This window comes from Glandiceps talaboti, chromosome 1 (assembly GCF_964340395.1).
Source record: "Glandiceps talaboti chromosome 1, keGlaTala1.1, whole genome shotgun sequence".
NCBI lineage: Eukaryota > Metazoa > Hemichordata > Enteropneusta > Spengelidae > Glandiceps > Glandiceps talaboti.
In genome coordinates, this window is record NC_135549.1 from 8,010,798 (window position 1) to 8,028,630 (window position 17,833).

General features: G+C 34.1%; 2 protein-coding genes across 3 annotated transcripts in view; one reads left to right on the top strand and one right to left on the bottom strand.

The window, feature by feature from the left end:
- The window catches only part of LOC144438226 (dual serine/threonine and tyrosine protein kinase-like), a 28,242-nt gene extending 15,516 nt beyond the window's left edge, over positions 1–12,726 (top strand). The window contains exons 5-11 of one of the 2 annotated variants that reach the window (XR_013481035.1): positions 707–829; positions 1,457–1,640; positions 2,020–2,176; positions 3,465–3,705; positions 5,237–5,486; positions 7,204–11,717; positions 11,814–12,726. Coding sequence is in view for 1 of the 2 variants with exons in the window: in XM_078127272.1 (XP_077983398.1) it covers positions 707–829; positions 1,457–1,640; positions 2,020–2,176; positions 3,465–3,705; positions 5,237–5,486; positions 7,204–7,421 (1,173 nt within the window). In the remaining variant the exon portion in view is untranslated. Of the gene's footprint in view, positions 1–706; positions 830–1,456; positions 1,641–2,019; positions 2,177–3,464; positions 3,706–5,236; positions 5,487–7,203; positions 11,767–11,813 lie in introns of those variants that run through there. The other variant, XM_078127272.1, reaches the window with a different exon arrangement.
- Positions 12,727–14,748: 2,022 nt separating this feature from the next.
- Positions 14,749–17,807, bottom strand: LOC144440352 (NADH dehydrogenase [ubiquinone] 1 alpha subcomplex subunit 12-like). Its single transcript, XM_078129716.1, has 4 exons — positions 17,682–17,807; positions 16,773–16,855; positions 15,791–15,863; positions 14,749–15,201 (listed from the first exon to the last, which is right to left on the bottom strand). The coding sequence occupies exons 1-4, from the start codon at positions 17,774–17,776 to the stop codon at positions 15,021–15,023; spliced, it is 432 nt and encodes a 143-aa protein (XP_077985842.1). The 5' UTR covers positions 17,777–17,807; the 3' UTR covers positions 14,749–15,020.
- Between the last annotated feature and the right edge of the window lie 26 nt (positions 17,808–17,833).

The following is a 17,833-nucleotide window of genomic DNA, read 5'->3' on the forward strand; positions in this document are numbered from 1 at the left end:
ATTATAACAGAACTAAATACACTATGAGTTAAATTACGTGTATTATGTAGATGAGAATATTATTGTAGTACAGTGAAGACCAGGGGGATGGGGGGGGGGGGGGGAGGGAGGGTGAAGAGACAAAAGACAAACTAGTATGCTGTGGTATAGTCATCAACAGATGACAATATTTGTCTTGTTAATTTTATGCAAAGCACAACATTAGAGTTGTACAGAGACAGTAATTTGTATATGTATAGATCAGATATGTAGGGACTGAATCAGTCTATGTTTATGATATAAATGTGCATTGAGAGTACACAAACAGACATATCTATGAATTTAACCACCCTAAAAAAGTGACTTATTTGTTGATTTATGTCGTCATTAGATTTTAATTCAGATAGTTCAATTTTTGAACAGGGAAGTGAAAGTTTTAGAAAACACAGAAGTAAGACTAGATGTCAGAGGAAACAAACATTTCTATTTATGCATGGCTAATCATTTTGTTGTATTATTTTTCTTGTGCACACAAATTGTGATTCTTTCAGTTTTGTGTATTTTGAACTCTTTTGTTTAAAAATATTTTTCATATTTTAATCATTGCGTAAACAAATTGCATTTTCCCATTTTTACATTTTTGAAAATGTAAGATTGCCAAAGTATAAAGTATTTGGGGACATTAAAATATTCTGTGAGAGCTTAGTTTTGATTGGTTGTACTGCAGGTGATCCGAGCCATGCCATGGAATACACCTCCCAAGCTGGATGCTGAATGGAAGATGAAAGTAGCTGCTGAAATGATAGATAGCCTTAGTGAATCCAAACTTGCCAAGAACATTTGTTCACAGGTTGGTGTAATTAATGGCAAATTTGGAATTAGACACAGGGGAATACACAGACACATACAGTCACCCCCCCACCACACACACACACACACACACACACACACACACACACACACACACACACACACACACACACACACACACACACACAACATGCATTGGGCTTTGGGACACACATGTACATACATGCATTGGGACATACATAGATACCCCCTTTGGACATAAAAACATACACGTGGACATGCACACACACATATATCTATTCACATGCTTGTATATATACAAACTGTATATTGATACATTTAGCTTAATACCTGTAATGTCACTGAGGTGTTCACAAATGTATATTAGAAAATTTTGATTTTATATACATATTGTCACACATCTTGCGACAGGGAAGTCACAAAATTGTATATTGTTATGTAGTACACATTGGCACACCTACACATCTATACACACAGCCATACTGAAGTGTACATTTTGTACACATACTGAAGTGTACATTTTGTACACATACTGAAGTGAATATTTTGTACACATACTGAAGTGAATATTTTGTACACATACTGAAGTGAATATTTTGTACACATATTGAACATTTTGTCTTTTTATTTTGCTGTGTATATACAGTTCAGGACCAGGTTGAACAGTTCTCATGACGCTTTCAATCAGTCCATGAATCAACTTGAAGCCAAACACTCAGGAAGACTAGAAAAGACAGAGGAACAAAGAATGAAAGTGCGTAAGGTGCATGCCCCTAAACTTGCCAGGCTCTCATTAGAAAGTACCTCCCTCAAAGATGTTGTCCTACATGGTAAGTCATTAACATAATTATTATTATGAATATAAATATATATATGCTGCATTCTGATTTTGATACCTGACATTTCAAATTCATATTTCTCCTCATAGTATTATCTGTTTTAATACTAAAAATATTAGACTTAACTTTGATATTTCTTTTGATGTGGACGATATTTTCAAATTATTTGTATAGTAAGTGTTTACTTGTATTGTAAATATTCCAGGAAATTTACTGTTTTTTTAATGAGGTATGTTTAGTGTGTTGTGACTTTATAGCAGGATAACGGGGGATTCAACTATGTTAAAATGTATTTGCAAGCATCCTCTAATTTGAAAAAAAAAAGTAGTTTGTAAAGTAAGTGAATGAAAATATTGAATATATTTTGTAGGAATGCCACAGATGGGTCGCGAAATAGGACGTGGACAGTATGGAGTTGTGTATGCATGTGATTCCTGGGGTTCCTTCTCACCTTGTGCCTTGAAGTCTGTTGTACCACCAGATGACAAACATTGGAATGACTTAGCCTTGGAATTCCATTATACAAGGTAAGACAAACCTAGCCTACAGTGTGCAGAAGGTTTTTGGTTTCCTGTATGTGAATGTGGGGTGAATAGAAAAATAAATCTTGTAAAAAGAGTGACAATGAATAATTTTGTTTATTTTTTCATTATGTGTTTAATGTTAAGAAGATAGCTTGATGATACAAATGAAAAAAAAGTTGTGGAATTAGTAAAGATATGTACAAGTAGTTAATGTAGGATTCCACTGTAAATATGCTTAGTATATAGTAGCGAAGAAGGGAACTTCCATTGTAAATTTGCTTAGTAGCAAAGAAGGGAACTTTTAGATATGTGGTGTTTTTTTTTGTAATTTGGATGTTTGATCCACTATAGGTTGATTAATAGTGAGTGGTAGTGTAAAGAATAAATGCAGTACCACACTGTCCCTTCCCCAGCTTAACCTTAATGGTACATTGACTCTGACCACACCCAGACACATTGGTAGGTTGCTTCCCTTGAAAGAAGATCATGCACTCTCTTTGGTAGAGAAAGCTATCAATATCCTTCAATTATACTGGAATAGTTGGGTGGCAGTCATGCAAATATAGATATGACTGAGCTCTCCAACCACATTCAACTTTAAATTGTTGGTCAGGGACCTGACTGCAATCAAGTACAAGCGAGGAAAGACATTGGAATATCTAACTTTCACTAAGAGAAGATTATTAATATTCCTTTGACTGCTGAAACAATAGTATATAAGTGAAAGTGTCAGGTAGACATACAGTGGTCATGCTATATTGTAAATACAGGCAAAGTCAATCTACCTACCAACCTACCTACCTAACCTACCTGGCTATTCACCTTTATAAGAGTCACAGCTGGAAACAAGAACACCAACAGCTGTATATGGGTACCATCACATACTTTAGTATGTGTTTTCATACTGTGCTATTCCTAGCCATGTCAATAGAAATTGATAATGATACCACACCAGATCGTTCTATATAATGAAGTGATAATTATGTACCCATATTTGTACTGAGTGTTTTGTAGTATATTTCTTTGTCTCAATGAAGGTTTTTGAAATTTTCAAAATACACAATTTAACAAGGTTGTTGTGTATGCATGATAGTTGGTAATGCATTCTCTCATTTATGTTTAGATGGCATTGATTGGGTTGTATGCAGAGAAATGAAAGTAGAATGACTGTGTAAAAGTGTTGTAATAAAACATATATCAGTAATAGATAATAAAATCAGCTATATATAGTATTAGTAAATATATATGTAGTATTGACTATAACATCCATATTTAATATCTATATCGACAGAACTATTCCTGAACATGACCGCATCGTTGCACTAAGGGGGTCTGTGATTGATATTGGATTCGGCAGTGGACCGGCTGTACTCTTGATAATGGATAGATTACAGAGAGATTTGTATGCAGCCATTAAAATGGGACTAGATTTAGCCAGCCGATTGCAAGTGGCAATAGACGTGGTGGATGGCATACGATATTTACACAGTCAAGGCCTTGTCCATAGAGATATCAAACTCAAAAATGTCTTGGTATGTATTTTGTATGTGTTGTTTTAGTATTGATATTTTCAAGATTTCAGTGCCAGTGTTGTCTGACAAGGAAACAGTCTCAACTGTTGGTGAATACTATCTTTACTTGATAAACTTTACTGTGTATTAGTAGAGTACAGAGTAAATGATGAAATATTATAATATGTTTTGACTTGAAGCCAGCTTGAGTTGACCACCTTGTGTATTTATCAGAATAGTCACCCACGCAAACTCAAACTCAAAGAATCATTAACTTGCGGAAGTTTGAAAGAAAAGATATTTTTGTGGTGTACTTCAGTATCTGAGATTACTCATGATTAGCATAAAGTTTTATTATTGTTGGAGTACTCAAAAAGATTGTAATTGTTGCTTAGTTATAATCAGTTCCCCAGAATATTCAATTTGTTGATTTTGATAAATGTATATGAGAGAATTCACACAAATCATTGGCCACGCCGTATCAGTGACTCATGTTATAAAAGATAGCTATTTCGAAACTAGAGATTTGCCCTGGTACTAAAATCCGATAATGTATAAGTTTAATACGTCAACAAGAGAATGACAAGCTCTGAACTGTGTTGGTTGCCAGAGTTTGACACAATTAAGGTCAATTCAGGTCATGACCTTTAATTGATTTAGGGTCACTTAGGTATAGTTTACTGGAGCTTCAAATGCCACCGTCACTAACAAAGAAACCGATGCCTCCTTTCCCTTTCTACACTCACAACCAACAGCAACAAGTGCACCCGACAACTTTCAAACCTCAATTTTGATGTCAAGATCTCTGACTAGATAATCCTGCATGATTCATTGCATTTCCTGTATTTATACATGAATAATGTATATGTAATACTATTTATAGCTGGGTTTCCTGAACAGCATATACTGTAGTTTATTTAGACTATCATATCATAGTTTATAATAACATACAGCTCTGTGGAATTAGCTGTATCTTGTACATTCAAATCTAATATGAGAACATTGAAATATTTTCACGAATAGGTAGCCTATATGCCTGTAAATCAGAACACTTAAATATTTGCTGTAGTATTTTGTTGTATGACTAGTTGAGTCTTTGTATAAATTATCTACACTATAAATACTATGGTACACAGGCAGTGTGGATACAGTATAATATTTAAAGATTGAGTCCCCTGAGGTCAAAGTGGGTACAAAATAAATGAATGGACATGATTGTTCATTCCCCCCACCCTAGCCCACTCCTAGTTTTCCTTCTTTTGATAATGTTATACATATATCATGATATTAATGAAATACTGTCTTTATATCTAGTTTGCAGGGGTATGAGATAAAATCTGCTGCTGCAGTCCTCAAACTTGTAATGTTTTTCCCCAACCCAACCCAAAATGAAATTACCCTAAAATGAATTGAAAAATGTGACTAATTTCATCAGATTATTATCCTTATGCTTTTTGAGATTTGAACCCGGTACAAAAACACTACAACAGTAGTAAGATTCCCTATTGATAACATGTTATTTCTAATCTGTCTCTTCTTTCTGTCTCTCCAGTTGGACAAGCATAACAGAGCTAAAATCACCGACTTGGGATTTTGCAAACCAGAGGCTATGATGAGTGGAAGTGTTGTGGGTACACCTATACACATGGCTCCTGAACTGTTCACAGGACGCTATGATAACAGTGTTGATGTGTATGCCTTTGGTATTCTATTCTGGTATATCTCTGCAGGTCATGTCAGGCTACCATCATCCTATGAACAGTGTGCTAGTAAGGATCACCTGTGGAATGCAGTCAGGAGAGGTATGTGAATAGATATTAAACAGAAAAAAAGACAGAAAAATAAGGTCTGTTATTTGCCATACAGAAATGATGATATATTGTGTTGTAATGACATGAAATCTATTCATATCTGGTAGGAGATTTAAATCAACTGTTGCTTTCCACTGTTTTGTTTTTAATGCTTTTTGATATTATTTTACAAAATTCCAAAGAAATGGAACTCAGTACCTCTTTATCCTTTTGATAATTGAGCTGGATGGGTCAGAGTTTCCAAAAACTATAGTATCATGAGTAGTACATGAATACTTTTGCCAATCTATGGGAGGTGGTACTACAAGTACATGTAGTAGTTGTAGTGTACTAGTATAGTGTAACACTATTGAATATTTTATTGGGAGGTAACACCCAAGTTTGTATTACCTTTGCCATCTTTACACTCTTCTCATAGTTGTATAAATCCCAGACAGCCATGAAACATGACATATAGGTCAAGTTGTTAGAATTTGTTAATACGTTTCAAATCTTAACAACAAACTGAAAAAAAGGAAGAACAGTCGCAAGAAATAGTATTTGAAAAGTTGAAGAGGGTTAATTCTTACTTTTACCAATGAAGTTCTATTCTCTCTAACTTGATATTTGATCAGACTTAGCAAAATATTTGGATATCTGTATGATATCTATTTCTGTGTCCTAAAAGTACACATACATGTAGCAACTGAATTGGATCTCTTAAATATATACATTTGTGCGAAATGTCTATTTTTGTACGTGTTTCACCCTGTGTAAGGTCAAAGTGAGTAACAGATTGGGAGAGTATAAAGTGTCTATCTTTATCATACACTGATTTGTTTGTTAAATTTCAAGGATTCAAGAACTTATTATGTAGATAATTACTCTTCAGCGCTATTTGGAAAACAAGGCAAGTTGCAGTTTATTAGGTTCAGACTGCTAGCTATTGTTTACTTAATTTGATTAATGTTGTAGAAATAGACCATGTTGTGAAGTTCAACTAAAGTGCATCAACCTTAAGGTTTGAAGGTCGTAGCTGTGATTGTTTATCAGTATCACGCATAGCCGTGACTGCAGCTTTGAGATTTGTGATAGTTTACAGAGCAGTGAACTTTTGAGTTTATATTGTATCTCAAAACAATGCATTACAGGGCTTGAAAACAACATACATTGTCTGCTGTCTGCATGCAAAATATATCAACAGATTCAATGTATGTACATTGTTTGTCAGAAGACAAAATTGAAACATTACTGAGTCTATGCCAGGATGTTTTCCATCGAAAGTTTGACTAAAAATAAATAACAGTTCAAAAATATTTCTGTATGGCAAAACAAATAAAATATGACAATGACATGACCTTTTGGCATTTGATGTCTTGTAGGAACAAAGCAGAGCTTGTGGATCTGTTTGCGTTGGTGTGGGTGTGAGTGTGGGTATGGGTGTGGGTTGTGGGTGTGGGGTGACATCTATCTATATGTTTCAATACGATGGGGATGTATTGGAGTACTGATAAGATTTAAAGGAAAGATTCACATTTCATAATTTGATTCTACTCTTGTATTAAAAATCATGATATTGAAATAACATATACTTAAGTATATGAAATAAAAGTAACCACCAGGGATAATAAAGTTCCAGACTGTACCCCTTCATCATGTAACTTGTAATAGCAGTGGGAAACTTCCCCTTACAAAGGTCTGACTTGGGGTGTATTGTCTTCCATTGTAGGTGTTAGACCAGAGAGATTGTCACAATTTGATGAGGAGAGCTGGAAGCTGATGCAGTCCTGTTGGGCTAGCGAACCCCTTCGTCGCCCACTACTCGGAGACGTTCACACGGTATTACAAAGAATGCACGAAAGAGCAAGTCGACAGCCAGTGATGACAACCAAACAAAGCCATCCTGCACATATGAGAAAAATGGACAAGAAATACAGACTTACGTAGTCAAAATAACTACCTTTAGGGTGCATTTAGACTTTAGCAGTAGTAATAATTGTAGGTAGATAATATGGGGTTGACTTAACCACCAGCCGAATAACATAACTGTACTCCATATATGTAAAAAGGAAATTATATGTTGATGTTCAACTAAAGTAGTTATTTTGTTCAAGACTACATCCCTGCAGGTGTCAAAAAACACACTTGAGTTTGAATTACACCGATTCCATTCAGTTGTTTGTATAGAGAGCATGATTCAGTGATGATTGCGTTAACATAATGTCTTGAAGTTTGTAACAAGTGATCAAAGGAATGTATATGATGACAAATCTGTCAATTTATAGTGCGTATAATTGATACCTATTAGATCCAAACCTTATCAACCCTGGTAAGTAGACATACAATCTACTGATCTGGACTGTGTGTGTGTTTGTATGAGGCTGAACGTACAGTTAATTTAAATGTTTTTTTTTTTTTGTCAAAGTATTAAGTTGTTAAGCTTTGAAGGAGTAATTAAAAGGTCACATTGCATAGAACACAATGTATATAGTTTGCAACATATATTTTCTACTTGTTGTTTGCTCTAACCCTGCCCCAAAGTAACCTTTTATTTTCTAACCATAATTCATTTTTAGATAGCCATGTTTTGCCCTGTTTGGTCTGTTATTGCCTTTCGTAGTAGTGAAATAATGGTATTGATGGAGTCCACATATCAAACTAATGCACTGAATGTTGTGGAAAGTTCTTGTCAATTCGCCCATGATAATAGAAATGATAACTTTTATCAATGACAAGGAACGCATCAGTAATGTTATTGATAGGTCTAACAATGTCAATATCTATACCAATACACTTTTGCCTGTATATTTCTTATATTGTTTATTTAGTAATGGGGAACGTGCTATGCAGGAAATGTTGAGATGTGTGCATGTGTTTTGAAATAGTGATTTGTGCTGAGTGGTGAGTGTTATTCCACACCAGACATGATTCAGTTGTAAAAGTACTAACTCACAAGGAGGAAGATTATAGGCAAATGAATAGTTTGATAAAAGTACTTGTCGTTCATACTGCCAAGTTAGAAATTTAGGTTTGGAAATCTTTCATATGTACAACAGCACATTCTATCTATGTAGCCATACTTCCCTTTGGTCAAAATGAATCAGTCAGTTTTATGGGATAGACCTGTGCTCGGAAGATTGCCAAGCAAATGTCGAAGGATTACACTAACTCTGTTGATGTAACTCCTCAGGCAAGCCATCAGCAGTGCCTTTGGCCTTTGGTCACTTTCTAAAATCAGCATAATTGCCTGAGGGGTTAGCAGCTAGAATATTGTTAAGATTGAATAAGGCAAAATATGATAATATGTAATTGAACAAGTGTATCTGCATATGATATATTCTTTAGGAATACAATATTAAACTCAAATATTCATGATGTTACATTAAGAAATATTATTTGTTTTACGTACTACGATTTGTTTCGATCAGCTGTGTTGCCTTTTGATGATAAATCAAATTAATCATATGCCAAATGCAATGGATGTGACGTATCTCTTTATACATGTATATGCATCATAATATGTTTTCCTTTTCAATTCTTGAAACTCTTACAGACACTTACCCCACATCTTGTCTTGATGTCCATCTTTAAATACTATGTCTACAGTACTTACAGAAAATTCAAACTCTTTGTGATTTGTGTACAAATTACATGCATCAATCAGGTAGTTTATATATCTGACACTTCATATGTTTGCTGTTACAAAACATCATTTTGATGGAGTTTGAATTGTGGTAGGTTAAAACAGTCAGTAAGATACAACATTTATACCGTGCTATCAGCTGACACTCACATTTATGTTTAGAAGCCTGATAGGGCTGAACAATATGATGTATATTATACAGGCGAGTGAAAACACTGCAGTGCTGTTTCTATTAAGGATTTCTCAGAAATAAAAACATTAAAAATAAGTTTCACAGAGAATGAAAGCTCTTAAGTCAGAATTTTCACCAGTCAGGTTTATGCATAAAAATAAAAAATTCTTAAATTTCGTGTAAACAGTGCCATTTGATTACAACAACTATGCAGTAATCTAAATGAACACATATGACTATAACTCATACAACCAAGAAAGTAAACTTATTTTACACTTCAAATAAATCTTCCTCTTTCTGAAGTCATGGAATTCTTGACACATACATATTAAATGACCTTTCACAGAAACAGGGCATGTATTCAAAGACAGGCCATACTATTAAGAACTTTCCACAAACTTAGAGAGTCTGTTTGTTAGATTTATAAAACAAAACTGGTGTTCAGAAAAGTACACAGGGTCACATATTATATTTAATAACATTATTATACTTGCATGTAATGGAAAGTACATGTATATGTTAGTGAATGTATGAGTTGAAGAGTGAGTGAGGTGACTAAATGAATGGTTTAGTGAGTAAGTTATTGAATGTGAGTGAATGAATGAGTCGATGAATTATCTTGTAAGTGAATGAATGAATGAGTGAGTGAGTGAGTGACTAAGTGTAGGAGTGAATGAACAAATGAATGGAAGTGATAAAGAATGAGCAAGAGAATGAATGAATGAGTAAATGAATAGATTAGTGAGTAAATGAAAGAGTAAATGAATGTGAGTATTTGAAGGGGAGTTTAATGAAAGTGTGTGCGTTAGCATTAGGCAGAGATTTGAAGAAAAGGGGAATTACTCTTTTAATAGTTTAGGTGTATTCCATACACTGTGCCAAGTGTTTATTAAATAATTGTATTAAAAAGTTGACTTGGCATAGTGAAGAATTTGCACTAATATACTAGAGTAGTTACAGCCCAGTAGATTACAATATTATAGTTTGGTATAGTTTGCAAATGTGATGACTTTCCATGAATTTGATCAGTATGTAATATCATCAACTCCACATTGCTGTTAATTGTGGTACGAGCCAATAATGTTGCAAACCCACAACATCGAGTCTTTATGTCTAGTAATGTCAGTGATTTGTAAATTTAGTTGAACTGGACATTGCATATATGTTGTCATTTTACTTTGCTTAGTATATCTAACAGACAGACTTGTCATACCTCCAATCATGTACTCACTTCAATTTGCCTTCTATTTGCAGAACATAATCAAAAGTTAGTCACCAACAGTTTAGTCACCAGACATAGATACTCCTATACAGGACATAGTAGATCATATGTATAAAGGAAAGTCACTTATATGAGTAGTCATGTATATCTGTAGTGCAATTTGACAATTTTCAGTCAAAATGGTTTTTTATTTATTGTCAAAGAGGTACATGGTTCAAGGGGTCAGTCTTGCCAACTTGCCATAATAAGTGTACATGTGACTATTTTGTATTCAATTCACAGGCATTGTTTATTTCACTGTCATTATTATTATTATTTTTATTTAATGTATTTTTGATGTTTTGCTGTATTCTACTAATAATATATTGTCATTTCATGTTTTGTATGCTATGTAAATATTTGTCTTAGAATGTTGTGATCAGTATGGCTACTCCAATCACTGACATCAACCTATCATCAATTCATATTACCTGAAATAGAATATTACTGGTTAAGGCGCATCATGAAAATAATGAACATTTGGGTTATTTGGTTGACACCAAAACTTCCGCTTCACACTCATTACTATAGGTATACGTGAGAATAAGTCACCCTTCTTGTTCTATTTTGGCCCGCTAGCATGAAGTAAAATGCTATTGCAGATACTGAGAAGTCATAGTTGAGTTCATGACAGTAAGTTTTGAAGGGCCTTCACAGTTGTGGATAGTATACTATTATGAATTAGGTCAACAAAACTTTCAACTTATTTGTATATTTTGATAGCATGCATAAAGTGATTTCTTTTATACCTTGCAGTTATTTAGATGAAATGTGTTTAAAGTTTGTAAATCAAATTTACATGCACAACAAAACTGATAGTTCAGTAATGATTTCAAGTATTTCAGAAAACCTTGAAAAAAAGTTATTCTGCCTTTCCACAAGTTGCAGAAGTAAGTTAGCTTACCACTCCATGTTTATCAAAGTGCCATATTCCTAGAGCTATTAATTTATCTACAGACAACATGAATGAGGCAGTCACTTAGATAAAAAGTTGTCAAATGTGTGAATGATTTTTTTTACTACTAATGGATTAGTGTACTAGGAAATTATAGACCTGGGGTGGACCACTTTAAAGCAATATAATACTGGTGTAAGAAAACAGTAATTTATATAGTGTTATTGTTTTGGAGTGTCCATACTTGGTCGGTAGCTCATGTTTCTTTCTGTGTAAAAAAGTAAGATTATTCAAAGTATTTGTAATTTGAAAGCAAGAGAGAGGAGATAGGGATGGGGTGGGGTAGGGTGGGGTGGGGTGGGTCTAAGGTAAAAAATAGATAATTTGTACTATTGTTGTGGTGGATTGTAAATAATTGCATGTTTTGTATGATAATTCTTTCTATTAGCATTTCTATCAGAATTTGAATAATTTGAAATTATATTTGAATATTCAAGTATACCAAGAGTGTATGTACAGGTGTATTATTTGCTGCTACAAAAAAAGACAGGAATATTGACCAATTTTTGAATTTAGGTATTTGCATATCATTACCAATGTAGTTTTTCACATACAGTACCAAGGGTATCAGAATATGGCTTCAACATACTGATATTGTCATCATGTACTAAAAAGTGCATTCATGCTCAGAGGAAACCACTCCTGCATCATATCAGTTTACAGTTTTGCCAAGTCTTCCATTAATATGTGTTAGTAGTAACATGATTCCCTGTTCACTGAGAAAGTTTTGAGTGTGTCAAACAAACTTGAACACTACATAATTACCAAACAAAATTGGCAATGTTGATTGAAAAAAATGGGATATGCCTAAAAAAATGCGGCATGCTGGCAACCTTGATTTGAAAATTGAGTTTTTCTTTTGCAAGGTTTCTTCAAGCAAAGGAATGCAGTGGATACTTCTCAAGTGTCTACTAAATATTTAGATTAATGTGATCTACATTGGTATTGAAAGTTTACGCACATCTCTTACAATTAGCAGTTTGTTTATAGGAGCTTAAATATTCAGACAATCATTTACAGTTTTGTATAAGAAATGACACTTTTATAAATACTTTACTCATATTGAGGAGTTTTTCCCCCCATCTTTGTATTGTACAAGTTAGAGATAGTGTATTACTTGTCATTATTCTGGGGATAAACGTAAACCCAAGTTTTTCACAAGGGCTGATGGTAACACACAATGCATCTGTTTCTTTAACACACATTATGAATTAAATAAGTTTATGAACAAGATTTTTTTCATTGCCATTTGTATGAAATGAGTACTTGTAGTGGACAAAATGTGTCCAGCAGAGTGGAGTGGTGTTACCGTTATATTCTGTTTTCCCTTTTGACAGTACACTGAAAATGTCAACTTCAAGCCTACCCTGTACAACATCAAACATCAAGACACTGAGCTAGTTATCAAAAAACCATTTAAATATCTGAAAGAAGACTGTTGATTCTTTGATATTTTAACATACACTGTACAAGTAATATGTATAATTAGTATAGTACATGCCCAACAAAGTTGTGAATGAGTAGAACTATCAGGAAAGTATAACCATAAATGCAGGTTTGCTTGCTCATTCACACTGTGTTAAATGTAAAATTGGTGCTTGACAATGTGACTGAAAGAAATGGACCCATGGTCTTGATTTTAAAGATTAAGGCTGGTATTTGAATGAAGTTTAAGGTATGTTCCTGCCTGAAATATAATAATGAGGTGACATGATGGTTGAATGGTTGGAGCAGCTTTCTTTGGCACCTACTAGTCTTGTAATAAAACCTCTGATCTGCCCTTGGAAGGTTGCTGAACAAAAGCTGAGGATGTACCTCTTGGAGAAGCCCTTGACAGCATCTTTGGTGCTATGTGACATGTGGGCTTGCCCGACAATCTAGCAGCTAGATATAGGCATTACAAATTGTTGGTTCTAGTCTTGGTGATGTTGTTTGTATCTGAATGGGAAAAGTCCTTGGGCAAGATTTGAATCAATCATCTCAGCTGAGAGGTATAATTGGGAACCTGGTATGACAGGACTTCAATCCTGTATTAAAGACTGTATGCTCCCCAAGGAGCTGAGAAAGATAAGAAAGGGCCACTGTGCCATTATTGGTATACACCAGGGGTAATAATTGTAAGTGTTTTGAGAACAGTGCGTTGTAAAGTGCTCATGATACAGGTATGCCACCACATGATTTTCTAGAATCTAATATAAGAACTATACAAATAGCTTATTTTCTAGCCAAGATCATCTAATCTAAAACTCAAATAGCAGTCCATGTATACAATGTTTAATTCAGTTGTATAGGTTTTGAATTTCCCTGTTCCTATCTGAATGGTGAAAATACATGTAAACCATACAGAGATGGCAGTGCTGCGCTGTAGTCAAATTGACAGACTTATTATCATTTGCAATTTGAACTGTGAGGGCGCTGTCTAATGATCAACTGAAGCTGTATATCACAAATACTGGTAGCTAGCTTTAACAATATAATCATTTTCACATCACGTTATGAGTTAGCCAAGGACAAAACTAAACCATAGAATGACACATTTCACCAAACTGTAGACCATGTCAGCTCAATTCCTGCTTTAAGGCTGAAATAATTGCAAAATTTTCCCAAAACATCTTTGTATCATACCTCCTGTTTTTATAGACAAGTGCTCTGTTTGACATTACAAATCTAGTCAGTATAGGAGAACCAAACACCATTGAAGGTCAAATATGTGCATTTCTGGTGATAAATAGGAACTAAAGCAGACCTTAACACGACCTTAATCCAGGACCTGAACTCTCCAACTTCAACATGTATTTATTGTACACTCGTGGTGCACTCTTCTATATTCTTGCTCTCAGGTTTTATCTCTTTTTATACCCCTTCCAATGAATGAGTTACAGAAGTTGTACATCTAGTCTATAAAGTTTCAATTAAGCAGTGTGATGTTTGGTTACAAATTAAATAAAACAAGATAGACACATATAAAGTATATAAAATGAAATATTTATCTCACTATGAACACAAATCAACATCACTGTGGGATGAAACAAGGATGATTCAAACAAAGAACTGTTGATTTGTGTTCACAGAGACAAAATATGACAGTGCCTGTATTTTATTTGTGTAATTCATAACAAAAGTCTTTGTTTAATATGAGGAAATGAAATTTTGAATGTTCACAAAGCTATGCAATGAGTAATCACAGGAGAACATTTATAGGAAAACAAAGACCAAACACGTACAGAGAGTGTATTTTAACATCTTTATTTTCAGAATGCAAAGCAAAACACTTAGGTGTCTTAAAAGGTAGTTTTTTTTTGTTACTGAACTATCTTGTCAGGAGTACAAGTCCATGTACGTTGTTGTAGCTACGGTTACAAATGTACCATGCATCAAACTGTTGCAGTAAAAACTGACATCTAACATATGAACATCAAGTGCATTTCAGTATAAAGACTTCATTTGAGCATCTTTCTATTTACAACATTCTAACACTCCAGAATCACACAAAACTTTGTACGGTTGTACCATTATTACTGGTTTGATGGCTGGGGTGGCTTCCAGGCTTCAATTTTTGGTCTGACAGTGCTGTAAGGGGTAAATTTTTCTCTGGTTCCAGAAAGGTTTTCTTTGTGATGAGCCCAGATGAACCTCCTTTCTACTGGTGGAACTTCACTTGGTGGGTCATCAGTCATTTGATGTAACCATCTGTGCCTGGATTAAATAGAAAGGAAAATAATCACTGTTAACAAACATCTAATCTTGGAGTTTTATAATATCACAAGTTCCAAACTATACTTTCAAGCAAAAAAAATAAGAGAAAGATCACAACAGAGTCATTTAGAATTCTCAGTACCTGCAATAGCATTTAACCTCATGCTAGAGGCCAGGGTCAACGCATAGGACAGAATCGACTTATTCTCATGTATGCCTATAGGCTAAAGTAATGCATGTATAGTGAATGGAGCAAAAATCATGATGGTGAACTCTAAGAAATCAAATGATTACTATTTGTATAGGGACACCTTGGGAGAATAATTCTCTTTCAGCTAATGAGAACTGAAGTAATTTCTTTGAGGGCTAATTTTGTTTCTATGTTAACCCCCCCCCCCAAAAAAAAAAAATATATCACTGCTAACATTGTAATGTATACAAATACAAACCTTGGTCCATTAGTATTTTACATCATACAGTTATTTCCATTATGTGATTAATTTGTAAAAAAAAAAAAAAAATTCCCTGTTTAAATATTTCTCCATTGAATATTGTGCATCATTTTCATTGTGATGTTGTCTGTTCTTACCATTCTGGTGGTACTTGGCTGCCATCAAAGTCCCAGTATCTGGTAGGGCTGTACTCTACCCATCTGTTCCTGGCTACAAGGTAACAAATACAAAGTGTCAGAAAATTGTTGACCAAAGAACACTGGGCCCAAATATATATATATATATATATTACAACCAAGAAAGAGTCCCAGTACTACCAAAACTATATGTATATACATATATATATATATATATATATATATATATATATATATATATATATATATATATATATATATATATATATATATATATATATATATATATATATATATATATATATATATATATATATATATATATATATATATATATATATATATATATATATATATATATATATATATATATATATATATATATATATATATATATATATATATTTTTTAACATCTATTTATCCCAGATTACTTTTACTGGAGACACCCAGTCTCACCTGAAGTATTTGCTAAGGTACAGTTTGAAGAGACAGTCTGCTGCTGCCAGCCAAACATAATTGAGCAACAGAGAAGTGCAAGAATTCTTAAAATTTCAAATAAAAACATTCTGCACACTAGAGATTTCCAAATTTGTGAAAATAGCAAAACTCATGTATTTTGAATGTGGGCACAGGTTGGTATGAATGTTTTGCAAAACCATCGGTTGAAACAGTAAGTGTTCTAAAACAGGTTGTCAGGTTGGAAACTAAGTAAATTTTTATCTACCAGCTTGTAAGTTGTACAGAACATGGACATAACAGTGATCATCATACATAATTGTATGCATGATTGATCAATGATGGTGATGCAAGTAATTGATTTCTAATGGTTGGAAAAGATGGCGAAAGTTCGAATTTCAATCCTGAATAAAAATATTGTGTGGTGGAAAAAAACATGATGTACTTCATAAATTTGATGTCCATTGCATTTATTCTTTTAGATTATTATCTTATTGAAAAGTAACAGGTTCATATAAACTTACCCATAAAATAGTCATTGTTTTCGAAATATTTATTTCCATATTTATCAATAGCAACCAAAGTACCAATTCGAAGATCTACTCCCCTACAAATACAAAATGTACAAGAATAAAGAGAGTGACATAAGAGCATAGCGTCTATGTTCCTAACAAATTTATTCTGCTTGCAGACGGAGTAAGTTGGGACTTGATTTTGACAATGTCCCTTTTCAGAATCGAGTCTCATACTCTGGCAGCAAGCAGGACTTGTATTTTAATATAATTTATGCTTTGTTTCATCTAACTGGAAAGACGTTCTTTAGCAGCACCTGACATGTTACTCCCATGAGTCCCATCATGGATGTCTCACTAATACATCCATGCTCCCATATATACCCAATAATATATAAAAATTTTAATTGTTTACTCCAACATGTTGTGAAGACTGAAGGCACGGGTGAGCCAGGGTTGATGGCATTAGCTGCAATAATTGTAGGGTGTAATGTGATTTTTTACTGAGGGTTTCTTCTTCTGTTTTTGTGCCTTTTTTTCGTTCCGATGTTACCCCGAACGAAAAAAGGCACAAAAACAGAAGAAAAAAACTTTCAGTCAAAATACATCTACTACTATATTAGCTAGCGCTACAATTATTGCAGCTAGATGGCATTATCGTTCCTTGCTATTTTTTGCAATGTTGTAAGATGCAAAACCTCGGAGGGCTGGGTCCCAGAACCAAGATGTATATGGGGTGACTGCTACAGTATCTAGTTTGCTACTGTGCATGTATAATAGATGTGAAATTCAGTAACAACAATCAACACCATACAGAGCGGCCATCTTGGACCTTATCTAAACTCACGTACACTAGTCGCAGACAAAACTCTTAAAAAATTGTCAAATTAGGAATGCGATCGCTTGTCATAGAGAACTTGCCTTAAAATCTTCCAGAAGGACCCATATATTCCTCCATGGAATCGAAGGACTTTCCACGCTTTGCCAAATTGGCGAAGCAATGTCAACACCGGCATTCTGGAAATCAAACTAAGAATCCAGGATGACCTCACTGTCCGACCGCAATGTCATCA